General features: G+C 43.4%; 1 protein-coding gene across 1 annotated transcript in view; it reads right to left on the bottom strand.

Annotated features, from left to right (window-relative positions):
• Positions 1-12,875, bottom strand: part of INPP5F (inositol polyphosphate-5-phosphatase F) — a 98,949-nt gene extending 86,074 nt beyond the window's left edge. The window contains exon 1 of the mRNA XM_019556190.1: positions 12,738-12,875. Within this exon, the coding sequence (XP_019411735.1) occupies positions 12,738-12,834 (97 nt within the window). The 5' untranslated portion in view covers positions 12,835-12,875. The remainder of the gene's footprint in view (positions 1-12,737) is intronic.
• Positions 12,876-13,901: the final 1,026 nt, after the last annotated feature.

Here is a 13,901-nt window from a genome sequence, read left to right on the forward strand (position 1 = left end):
ACTTCTGCCCTTTGGGCAGGGGGCTGGACTCGATGATCTCCCGAGGTCCCTTCCAGCCCTAATGTCTATGAAAATCTATGAAAATTACCCTCAACAGGTAAATTCATATTGAAGTTTCTAAGGAAACACATTTTCAAAACAACGAAAATTAAGAGTCTTACTTGCCCTTTATCACTATTGCTCAATAAATAGCAGGGAAAGGTACAAGATTTTAACTGCACACTGATGCCTTTTCCTCTCACCACAGCAGACAGTCTACTAAAAGGCAAAGCAGAAAGTTTATTCCACTGATATATCTTGATACCTGCACTTCTGTCCAAGCCAACAAAAATCAAATACAAAAAGCACAGAAAGAACATAAACACTGCACCCCATTTTATTTATGGAATACTCCAGTCTTTGGCCAGTGAAAACTAAAGTCTATTTTTTTTTTTAAGCAAATGCAAAAGCAGACTGGCTAACACCCTAACCTACAGATTACAGTTGTAAAAACAAATAGCCTCTGTGACCAATTAAAGTGTCCGATAACATACCACACATTACTCACAAAACTTTTTTATGCCACTTAACCTCTGCTTCAGTAGCATTCTACAAGCCACTTCCTTAAAATATTTGTTCAATTCTTTGCAAGCTTGAGGTTGTATGCACAACCACCACTCAACCTTCACAGAGGTCATCGGCAATCATGGATGACATAAGCTATTTTACAAAGCAGAACTGCCTTTCACGCTGAAAGGATGCCTTTTTAACTGAAAGACCTACTACCCTCTGTCATCATCAGTGTCATTGTTGCAGTTGTCCTCGTTGGGTGTTATTGATGTGTTGCCGGTGTTGAAGTTTCAGGAACTGCAATGTCGAGAAGTCACAGCCAAGAGATTCCAACACCAATCTCGTCTTAAAGAATGACCACAGGCTCAGTTCAGTGGCAAAGATTCAACCTTGTTTATTGTCTAGATGCACAGCCTTAACATGTTTTGTTCTAACAAGCACATCAGACCAGAAGTTAAGGCATTTGTACCTGTGACAGGGCAGTTGGCACAACAGTGTACAGTCTCCCCCAGGCTGCTACAAAAGTCCCCCGCTTTCCAATTCTCTTTTTATACAATGATCAAAACAAATGGCCTATTTCATTCCATCTGTCTCTTGAATGCTTCAAACCAACCTGTACCCTAAGCTTGTTTCACATTCTGACCTGGGTGTTCCCATGCCAGTCTTATCATCCTGTCGCTAGACTAATCTCCCCCTCCTATCTCCTGTTAGGAATGCACATCTGGTTCACATGCCAAGTTTTGTTTATGTGAAGAGTTCATGCATCTGTCAGTTGCCTGGTGAGGCCTACTCTGGCAATGCTTTAGCAAGGCCTTTGTATGAGCAGCATACATTGATCAATGCCCCAGCAAGGCCTACACCCTCTGGCTAATTCAGTTTTAAATACTTAGTCAAAATATGCGATTCCATACTTAATATGACAAAGCCAATACAAACCATGGGAGAGCTAGCCAGTATCAGATGTCACTAACATGTCAAATGTACTGATGAAATTAAGTCACAGAGTTTTTACTGGTGGGCGATATACAAGCCAAAAAGAACCAAGCTAAATATGAAAGTCCAGCTAAAGTCGAGCAGTTGTACTCTTCCTGATCAAATATGTCCAATTTAAAGAAATAATAAATACAGAACTCAAAGCGACTCAGCAAAAAAGGTACACAAGCACTGAAACATTCAAAGCACAGGTGCAAGCAGCAGGCATAATTGTATTTAAAGGAAAAAATAAATAAAGAGCTATTACTTAGGTTCAGGAATCATCCCAGAACCAGACAACAGATTTTTTCCTATTTGCAAGTCAGGGGGCACCAACTGGCCCCATTGTGCACTATTGTCTCCATGTCTCCTGGCTCCACACCTGTAACACCACAGCTACCAAACTAAGAGGCTCCCTCCTAAGCTGCTGCAATTGCCACTAACATTTCTAATGATTCCAATGTAGTATGCATTTACTGGTCTTTATTTCACAGACTTCTTGTATCCCCACTACCCCCTAATCAAAAGGGAGTCCAGAATATCTTACTAACATTTCATGGCTTTACATTTATTGCTGCAGCTGTAGTGTCTCTGTCCCACCCAGAAAAGTTTTCCTTCTCTACAGAACAGCTCACTACAGTGAACCATCCCCATGAACAGTCAAGGCTCAAATAAATAAAAAGCTGATTTCCCACGTTGTTTGAATCTTTCCAGCTTGTGTAGACACAATTTTTGTACCAATTTACCCATATCACTTCAAAAAAGAGAGTCAAATGGTGCAGCCTCCACATGCAATAAGACATAAGTGTATTAGATAGCTTAGTTCCACGTTTTAACAAACATTCATTTTACAAAACAGTGAAGATTGCAAAGTCAGTGCACTTGCTTTGGACTGCTTTGATTCCACGATCACACACTATGTTTTCCACAAAACACCTGCCTCCTGTAGTGCTCTTCACTATTGATTTGTTTCTCATGATCAGTGCCTGGCCCCAATACACTACTTACTGCTTGCTATTCAAACCCATCCAAGAAGACAGATTATTACATTTCTTCAAGGGTGTACTATTATGATGAGCATCAGAGACAACTGTTTCTTGCACATTAAATATTATTTCTACATCTTCTTGAGGTGAGGGGTTATCATCACCCCCTTTTTTGCATGTAGGAGCTCAATGCAGAAACTAAAAATCAAAAGTTTCCATTAAATTTGGGACACTAAATTTGAGGTAATTAAAGGCCAGTTTTTCAGGGTTCTTAGCATTATGTTTGTACACCATATATTCAAAGTGCTGCTACAATTAATTTCAGTTGCAGCTGAGAACAGTTAGCACATCTGCTAATCAAACCCCAGAATAGGAAGGCCTATAAACAGAGCATCATCTTTGATTCAAGCCTTGCATCCTGCTGATTCTTTCTGTACAAAGTCTCCAAGCCACAGGCTTTCCCATCTACTGGCACAGCTAGAACACTTGCTCAGGTCCTCCTCTTGTGCCTTGATCTCTGCAACAGTGTTCGCTCTGCCCCTTACAACTGTAATTTTGACTCACTCATTTCTACTGCAAAATTCTGCTGCAGAGATAGCTCAAACATCTGAGGAAAATTATGTCACCCTTCCCAATTAGCTACTGCTTCTCTATCCCTATAAAAACAAAAACAAAAAAAAGCTACTCACCCTCACTTCAAAGCTCATCACAACCTACCACTCCATCCATTATCTGTCATTCACCCTCATGGTGTCAACTTTCTCCTCCAATTGCCTCTGATGTGATCTTCCATCACTCACTCACTTAAAACAAGCGCCATGATGTTCCCACCCCTCCTCCCATACCGCTCTTGGCAGAATTCCCTAAACAGCCACAAAACAGACAACAGTAATGTTGATGGTGTCTGATCTGTAGTTAACTTGGATACTAAGATATAAAAGAATGTATGGCAGTATCAAATATCTGCCATAATCACCAACTACACCTCAGAAGATTGGACTCCTTTTTTGCATTTTGATAGCTATATGACTATGTTTACCCTTCTGGTAGTTTTAATATTGAAGTCTAAACAGGTCATTTCAAACTAGCAGTTTATGATTATAAAATTGATTAAATTCAATTCTTAACATTCCTACAATAACAAGGCTCTGGTTATATATATTATGCCTGCTTGTATATGGTATTTCAAAGAGCACACTGAAGTTCCTGTGTTAACTTACTAAATTTTGCACTGCATGTTCAAGAACTTTAGCTTGCTTCACTTTTTAAAATTAAGTCAGGAATAAAGTTATGGAAACAGCATTATGCAATGCAAATTTAGAGCACCTGTAACTGCACCAATAAATTCTTAGCATTAGTATTCTACATAAAAGATGACCTGACTACTAATATACACAGGCCAAATGAATGACAGGCAATTCCCTTATATTTTACGGATCTGCTCTAATGAAAGCTGATTCCATGTTCACTATTTCATAAGTGGATTATCCTATGGGATAAGTGAACCAAGACAGGTACTATCTGGGGGAAGTGTGACTATTAGGGAGAGAGAGAGAGAAAATTTGCTGCTCAATAAGGAGCGCAGAGAAGAAAAATGAAAGCAAGTTGAAAGTGTGGAAACCCTGTTTGTTAATGGTGACAGATTCAATGAAATTAATACAAACAAGTTACTCTGTACAGTTACCCACAAACTGTTCACACAAAGAATATCAGTAGATTTGGCTAAAATCTCTATTTTTCCACAGCACTGTCATTCCCCTCTACAATTTTAATAACAAATGACTTTAAAAAGAAGTTTAGAAGCCATTTGGGGAAATAATGGTATGGACATACCTAGATAAAAGATAGATATAGAGACAGCACAAGCTTTTGTGAAGCCAGATGCCGGGAAAGGACAGCACAGAGGACAGTATAAAATAGAGTGAGTGACTAGAATACAATAAATGGAAAAGCAGGAGGGAGGGAGAAAGGAGAAGGGGAGCACCAAGAGGCATGCAAGTAAAGAACCCATAGGAAAAGGGGTCACACAAAAGAGAATCCAGGTAATGGTATAAGAATCTGTAGTCCCTGATTAAACCACACTTCACAGAGTCCATTATGCGGATGATATGTTGTTCCACAATTTCCTGTTCAAACTGGTTTTTAAAATGTTTCTGTCCAAGAATAGCAATCTTGAGGTCAGCAATGGAGTATCCAGGAAGGCTGAAGCGTTCTGCCACAAGCTTTTGTGTCTTTCTGCAACTGATATCAGATCAGTGTTCATTCATTCATTCTTGCATGCAGAGATCACTGTGTCTGTCCAATGTAACTAGCATACAGGCATTGTAAGCAGGCAACGTCTTACCTGACACTGACAGAGTTGCAGGTGAATAAGCCTTGGATGTTGTACTCATTATCAGGTTCACCGTTGATGTGGTCTGTACTGATGTGGGGCTACAGTAGGCAACTATATCCATTGAAAGGCCTGGTGCCTTAATGAGGAAGGGATTTAGTCTGTTGCTTGACTTATGGCATTGGAGGTTGTGGTGCTGTCTATAAACCGGGACAGGTTTGCCCCCAGCAGTACCCTGAGACAGTCATCCTTTTCGAAGAGGGGTTGGAGGTCATTAATAATGTATCTAAGGTGTTTGCTCTGGGGGGATATAGGCAACAACCACAGGGATTCTGCCCCAGCCAATCTAGGATATGTGCTGCATATGGTGACTACACTAAGACCCACACTACACGTGGCACCCAAGTGAGCCCTCCAACAGGCCAATAATATACTGGATTGTTTCAACAGGCTTGTCACTTTAAAAATCAAGGAAAAGGATTCTTCTGTCCTACTCAGGATTAGCGAGGCCTTACCTGGGGTACTGTATCTGTGTAAGCTCCACACTTGACAAAAGGATGTTGACAGATTAGGAAAAAGTCCAGTGGAGAGTAACAAAAATGAACAGAGGCCTGGAAGCATGATTTATGAGGAAAGACTTGAAGAACTAGGGTTAGTAAGTCTAGGGAAGAGATGACTGAGTGGGGATTTGATAAGTTTCCAAATACCTGAATGGCAATAGGAAAAAGGATGGAGATGAGCTTTTCTCTGTGGCCAGAGGGGATAAGGCTGGAAGCAGTGGACTCAAACTGCAGCAGAAGAAATTTAGGTTGGACGTTAGGGGAAACTTTGGCTAGGAGGGTGGTCAAGCACTGCGAACAGCCTACCTAGAGAAGTTTTGGAATCTCCATCCTTGGAATTTTTCAGAAGCAGGCTGAATAGACACTTGGCTGGGACAGTGTAGTCAGGAATGACTTTGCTTTGAGCAGGGAAATAGTCTGGATGACTTTGCAAGGTCCTTTCCATACGATCCAACACATATGATCCCAACATGGTTTGAGACCAAGTGGTCTTCCGCTCATCGCCCCAATAGCTTATAACAAATTGGATAACCATACTCCATGAATTTCAGAATTCAGAAGTTAGCACTCCTCTTACCTGAAGGCAGCATACACCCCAAGGTGGTCTTAAATAAAACTAGGTTAATTAGAGGTGTGGAGGAAAAGCATCAAAGGCAGTGGGTATAATATCCATTTTACAGACCTAGATAACAGCATCAGAATACAGACTAAAAGTTTTAATAAGTGAATCTAGGCAGGAGTAGAGGCTTTACAGTTAAGTTTATCTTTTATGTCAGTGGTGCTCAACCTCTCAGACTCCATGCACCACTGACTCAGCCCAATGCTGGTCCATGGGCAGATCCAGCTCACAAGATCAGTTTTCAGGTGTGATCCAGTGCACTAGCACAACCCCGCAAGTCATATTAGGCAGCAGAGTGACCACACACACAGGGCTGTGTCATCTGGACCACGAACCTTCCCATACATTAGAAAATTTAGTGCCAGGGGAGCAGTGTCAATGTTAATTGCTGCAGCTCTGGGAGCAATTAACTCTGCAACTGCTCTCCTGCTGCCAAAGCTCGAAACCCATGGGGCATCCCGCAGGCCGGATGACATGGTTCAGTTGGCGGAAGGCTGACCAACACGGCTTTATGTTACCACTGTAGTGGTAAAGATTCTCTTAGCGGTTCCTTTCCTGCTTACACCACTTAAATCACTGATGTTTAGGTGTGAACATGTCTCAAGTGGCAATACAGCGAATTCTTTGCATCAATAGGTAGATTATTTCTGTTAACATCTCATTTATGGTAAAATATGCACAACCAAGTATCTGATGAAAGCCAACATCTTGTTTTTCTCAATACTGTCTATAAAAGTTTGCTTAACATATCGTAGTTCAAAAGAAACCATAAATAATGGTTAGGCAGGAGCATCATTTTCTTGCATTCAGCTTGACAGCTGCTACTAAAATAAGGGTGGGCAAAATGCAGCCCAGGGGCCGGATGCGGCCCACCAGGCCATTCTATCTGGCCCACAGGGCCCCTTAATATTCATTTTCTAAATTTTTTTTATCTGCCCCGGGCTGCCTGTCATGCGGCCCTCAATGGCTTGCCAAAACTCAGTAAGCAGCTCTCTGCCCAAAATAATTGCCCGCCCCTCTACTAAAAGATGCTCATTCAGAGCAAAGTCTATTTGTATGTGGACTGTTCCTAGTCTAGTGCCATGATAACATTTAACTCCCTTTTAGTCTCAACATTATTAATGAAGTTAACTGAAACTCATATTACCACACAATGGGGAAGTGTGGTTACACTGGAAGATAGGCTGATGATTCAGGCCATCCTGGACAGGCTCGCAAGGTGGCCAGATCAAAACCTGATGGCATTCAACATGGAGAAGTGCAAGGTGCTCCACCTTGGGAAAAAAACCTGCCTCAGACTTATAGGCTTGGCAGCACTGCACTCGCTAGCACCACAACCGGAAGAGACTTGGGGGTAATTACTGACCACAAGATGAACATGAGCCACCAAAGCGATGCCGCAGCTGGCAAAGCAAACAAAACTCTGGCTTGCATTTCCAATGCATCTCAAGCTAGACCCAGGAAGTCATTCTCCCGCTTTACTCGGCCTGGTGAGGCTGCAGCTGGAATACTGTATCCAATTCTGAACATGAGCCACCAAAGCGATGCCGCAGCTGGCAAAGCAAACAAAACTCTGGCTTGCATTTCCAATGCATCTCAAGCTAGACCCAGGAAGTCATTCTCCCGCTTTACTCGGCCTGGTGAGGCTGCAGCTGGAATACTGTATCCAATTCTGAACTCTGCAATTCAGAAGCTTGAAAGAGTCCAAAGGACAGCCACACAAATGATTAGAGGCCTGGAGGATAGGCCCTACAAGGAAAGACTCCAGGAACTGGGTTTGTTCAATCTGTGTAAGAGAAGACTCAGAGGTGATTTGATAGCTGCCTACAAAGTACAAAGTACACTGGGGTAAACACAAAGATCTAGGGAGCAACTCTTCAGAAAGGCCCCCCTTAGGAAGATAAAGACCAATGGGCACAAGTTAACTGAGGAAAAATTTAGGCTAGACATGAGGAAAAACTTCTTTTCCGTAAGGGTATCTAGAATCTGGAACACACTCCCGGCAAAGGTAGTATAGTCACCATCCCTGGAGATGTTCAAGAGGAGGCTGGACAAGCACTTCATTGAGCTCATTTGAGCCCAAAAACTTCCTGCCCATGACAGTGGACCAGACTTAATGGTCTTACAAGTTCCTTCTGGTCCTTCTTTCTATGATTCTAAAATTCTATTTTTATTAAATTCAATCTATTCCATTGTATATACCAAACTCTGGGCATGCAGCTTTCAGAAGTGGCCAGTCCAGAGGAAAGCTCATGACGGGTCAAAACTGAAGAAGCGAGAACAAAATTTAAGTGCTCTCTCTTTCCCTGAAGGTATTCTAAAAATGTCATCTCCATGTGGATATTAAAAGGCATAGATGTATTACACACACACACACACACACACACACACACCCTTCTTATAACACCTTTAAATGCATCACTCTAATTGTTGGTATACATCCATCTCCTATGCAGAAACAATAACCTGTCTGAGCCAGTACAGTAACATACATTTTCTGGGGAAGTACCACGTTTTGCAAATTCATATTTGTCCTATAATTCCAATTACACAAGTGGGAGGAATTTTTAAAACACCTCTGCTTGCGTCATGGAATATTTAATAGCATAAAAGGTAAGAAGCTGTGTCAGACTGAATGTTTTCTGTGTAAAATTAAAGGAATTGTATATTTATCTTTGAAATATCAGTACTGCTGTCAGTTCAGTACTGACAGCAGAAAAACATCACATAAAATCAACACTTTCAGAGACCAGTTTTTCTCCTCAGAAGCGTCTAGTCCAAATAGTGACATGCGCACACCCAACCCTGCTCAGTTCAAGCAATAAGGCTATCATGGCTGCAGGTGGCATACCTGACCTGAAATTCTGAAGGATAAAAACACAGCCAATCTCCTCTTGGCACAGAGCTCTTATTGCTTTTTCATACCCTGGGGAAAAGACTGTTTAGTCAAAACTCTAGGCCTATTTCTAACTGATCACTTGCATTAAGGTTCATTAAGTCTATTTTTTTCAATCTACACAGAGGTATTTGCCAGGAACTCTTGAGCAATATGTAAGCAAAATATGTTAAACACCAAGACACAGTTATTTAAGAACAAAGCTATGTGTTTACACAACTTTTGTTTTGATCACCCAGTAAGCTTTTCCATACAACAGAAATGTACTGTAGACAATAAAAACTAATAGCTGCACAAACTGCTAAATGGTCTAGAGATACAACAGTGCTTTAAGCTTCACCAGCAGAAAAACTTCTTAAATTAGAGAAAGCCTCTGTAACTACAAGCAGGTGTATCCCAATCAGGACATAAGCTCAGACTTCTTACAGAGACAACCATCAAAGATATAATTAAACATAGTGAACACACACACATACACACAACCCAGGTTTCCTCTTAAGAGCTCATGCCCATGGAAAGAAAACTTATTTATTGAGCAATAGAGTCTAATACTATTTACAAGGTTATCTGACCTTTAAATAGGAGGTCCTTCAATGAAAGCTTTTGTCTTGCTCTCCATCTGAGTCAATCCATAGAAAGTACAAGGACTGATGCTAATTAAACACTCAACAAAGAAAGAAACTGTGAAGAATACCAGTTTTAACTTGTGGCATTTTGACAAATTCTGAAACATTTCAGTGCATACAAATTATGGCCACTGACGTATCACAGAGCCATCAAATTACTTCTGACACTAATAGATACTGGCCAATACAAATGCCAAACAATAAGAACAGTCATTTTTTTAAAAAACCCACAGTAACAGATCAAGTGAGCACAAGTTCAAGAAAGTTTATGCCATACACCTCTAACTTAATTAGTCCATAAGGAACAAATTCTCCCCCTCCCCCTCCCTCCCTCTCCCATACACCCCTTTAGTATTTAAACTACTATTGCTAACAACAACCAAAAAAAAGGACACTTGAAATTGGATAAATTTATCTATTTCAAATTTATTTTGAACATATGACATTATTTTGTCTATAACAGTGGCTCTCAACTGTGGTGCTGTGGCACCCTAGTATGCCATAAAACCCTTACAAAGGTGGTGCAGCAGAACAGGGAAGGGGTGCGGCATGCATGTCCACTCCTGTCTGCATGAAGGCTCTCCGATAAACCCTAAAGCAGTCGGAGTCCCCAGTCGTGCCACAGACCTTCCCAAGTCAACCCCATGTGGAATCTCACAGAAACCCAGGTGTGCAGGGCAGTAGGAACTGTCCCATGCCCCTCTATTTCCAGAAGCGTGAGGGCTTCAACCCACAAAGGTTCTGCCCAGCAGAGCCCACGTGCACCTGCGTAGCGACCAGCATTGGCTACAGCACAGCTCAGCTCAGCTCCCCAGAGCTCCCCCCGGCCAAGCCTGGTTCAGCGGGAGGAGTGAGACACCGGTTCCATGGAGAAGACGCTCAGGTTCTCCCCTACAGCTGCTTCCTGCGGCCTTCCGGCTCTACTGAGCTAGGAGGAGAGACAGGTCACTTGCAAGGGAAGCTGCAGTCCACTGACAATCTGGGGAAGCTCTTCCCAGGAGCATGGAAGGTAGAGCTACACTGGGAGGAACAGTTACCTTCAAATGGTGCTGCAGTGGGTACAAAAAGGCATACGGAGGAACAGCCCTTGGCAGAATAATAGCAAAGGTTTCCAGCAGCAGGTCCCTGCTGAAAGGCAGCCTCCACCTTCCACAATCAAAGCCTTCAAAGAGACTGTGGGCTTCTAAGGGGCAGGGGCCATTCAGGCAGAAGGCAGCTCCAGAAAACCTCCTGCCCCATCTATTCCCCTGTCTGTTGCTCCGCATTATCTAATTTCAGAACTGAAACTAAAAACTGGCGCTAGGATCAGCTAGAGAGACCAGCAGTGAGACAGCAAGCCTGCAAGGCAGTGAGGCAAGGGAGTCTGAATCTTGCTATTCAGACCATCCCGGCCTGTGAACAGGGACCCTAATCTTTAGAGACCTGGAGCTCAGCACTCCTGGAAAACCAAGTTCCTCTCCAGTGTCTCAGCTGAATCCTGCAAACACGGGAGCACCCAGAATAGTGATTCTCAACCAGAGTATCCCTAGGCTTCGTGTATCAAGAACAAGGGAGATATTGTCCCCGCCCTATGTCAGGGAGAAATGAGGGGCTCCCTCTGCCTGCCTCCGCAGAGCATGCAGCTAAATTCAGAGAAGTTATAGAGGGATGCCTCGAGTTCTAAAAAGTTGGAGAACTATGGGTGTATAGTCAGTTTCTCATGTTTTGCAAGGTCTTTCATATAGAAACAGACAAGAAAGATAGGAAAACATGGCTGTAACCACAAATATTGGCAGCAAGAGTAACAAACAGAGGTAGCAGCAAATTAATTGTCATTTCCAGATTTGCAGCACCCTTTTGATTTTCAGGCACTAAGAATCCAGGTCTGTAACTGGTGGCAGGCAAAAATCAACTGCTGGTACCTGCAAGGCCCCAGCAAAGCGTAATGGGAGCCACAGCAATCCCAACATTTGACAGCAAGCAGGTGATTGAAGCCCGAAAGCATTGGTATCAGACACTGCCACATGCCATACTGTACAAGCCTAAAGACATGGCTTTCCATCCTTTTTCTGAAAATTATAATATACAAACTTAAAATGCAATTTTGTAAGAACATTTATCCAACTAATAAACTACACTCTGGGCCAGCTTTTGACAGCAAACATTTTATAAGATGTTTTTTTTAATGAAAATCCTGTCAGACTCTCGGCTATAAAAAATATGCTGGACAAAATGTAATAAATAAATGATGTCTGAATAATAGTACAAGTGAATGCAGGCAAACAACCTGGCCAGAGGAGGCTGCATATAAAACTGGCCAAAAATTGAAGTCACTGGGATTTTAAAAAGCAGCGAGCAATGATGTTGACAAATGAAGATTGATAGTGGTATTTGAGGTGACATCGTTGGTTGTAAATATTTTTTTATGCCTTTACAGGTTTTAATTGTGCATGGCAATAAATTTAACAACAGGCGTGCTTGTTGTTAATTTTTCCTCTGCTTAGCCGGCGTTCCCATTTCCGACAGGTGTTGGCAGCATCCCTATTTCACCCCGTTCAGCAAAACAGGACAGCTATCTAAAACATTCAGAGCATTCACATCGCATGACAAGGTGCCAAAACATTTCCTTAACACGACGTCAACATGCCTATTACCGGGAAACACACGGTAGCCTCTTCAAACCCTATCGTAACAACCCCCCGCACTCAGGGGGGACGGGAACTTTGCTCGTCTGCCTGCCTCAAAACGCAAGCAGAACAACGGCGTCTCAGCACCTCCCTCCGCCAGCACCGCCACATTCAGGGACGGGCTGCGCAACTACACCGGCAGGGCGACACCCAGGCGCATGCACCCATCTCGTCGGTCATGAGAAGCTGGCGAGCCACACCCCACCGAGGACCCTTCTCACCAGGTCACTACCAGAGAAATGTGACCATCTTGGCATTCTCCTATGCCTGAGGAAGGGCAAAGCTTGCAATTATTTTTATTTTTATATATATATATATATATATATATATATAAAAATCGGGGTTTTTTGCCACTCGGAAAAGATCCTGTTTCTAGTGCCTGCAAATACATATATATGTGTATATATCTGCAACTAAGAAAAGATCCCGTCTCCAGCGCCCTAGCAGCAGCGCACCAACACTTCACAGGGGACGAGTCCGGGAGGGGGAACAAAGCGAAGGGCTGCTTCCCGGCAAGGGGCTCGGACTCACCGGGGCGCAGCTGGAGGCCGCCGTCGCTGCGGCTGCACCAGAGCGCGCGCTCGCCGCGCTGCAGGATGTAGTGGTCCTTGGCTTGGAAGAGCTCCATGGGGACAGGACCGCAACTCCGCCGCCGCCTCAGCCGCCGGGTGTGTGAGAGGAGAGCGCGGGTGCGCATGCGCGAAGCAAGTCCCTCCCACCACCGCGCGGCCCCGCCCCCGGGTGTGGGGGGGCAGGGTGCGCATGCGCGAAGAAGGCCCCTCCCACCACCGCGCGGCCCCGCCCCGGGTTCCGCCCACGTGACTTGCTCGTCACCGCCGCGCGCGAAGGGAGGGGCTCATCACTGCTGCTTTGCCCTTGTGTCCGTGCCTCCTGAGTTATCCCTTTAGTTTTGGCTGGTTGGTTGCTTGGGATTTTGGTGGTCTTCATCATCATGCAAAAAAAAACTCAAGAAAAAAGAGTAAGAAAATATATTTTAAAAAATTAATAATAATAATAATATTTAATAATAATACTACCAAGGGCCTGAATGGACCTGAGCTGGATTAGACTGGATGATACAGGCAACCCCCGTCTCACGGCGTTTCGCTAGAGCGCCCGTTTTAAATGGATACCCCCACTCCACTTCGCGGTTCCTTGTCATACTCGCTGGTATCTGTGGATTCAGAAAGTGATTTTAGAAAGTGATCTTGGTGGATTTAGAGAGCGGAAGTTGGTTTTGTTTAACACTTGGTTTAGCTCATTTTTTCAGGAAACGAAGAGCGTGAGGCGGGGGTTGCCTGTAGACTCCACCAGCTCTCAGTGGGGCGCGTCTCCACCTTCATTTAAGCACCTGACATACTCTGCATTTAGCTGAATACTTGCTTAATCAAGTACTAACCGAGGGCATTTATACACGTGCGTTTGTCCACTCCGGAGATCAAAGCTGACGCGTCCAGCGCTGTGTCACGCAATTTTGTATATGTGGCATAATGTGCATTGGCGCTGAAAAAATGGTGGTAGTGCACTTTTCAACTAATGTACATTTGATGTGTTTTAATTCAAAAGCGCACCGCCACCTTTTTCTCATTTCACCATTGATCCAAATGTATACGCCACGGCACTGGGCACTTTTAAAAGAGCCTGGCGCAAGCATGCATACTAATGCCCTAAATGCGCAGTAACTAGAGTCACTGT

This window comes from Crocodylus porosus, unplaced genomic scaffold (genome assembly GCF_001723895.1).
Source record: "Crocodylus porosus isolate Cpor-Errol unplaced genomic scaffold, CroPor_comp1, whole genome shotgun sequence".
Lineage (NCBI taxonomy): Eukaryota > Metazoa > Chordata > Crocodylia > Crocodylidae > Crocodylus > Crocodylus porosus.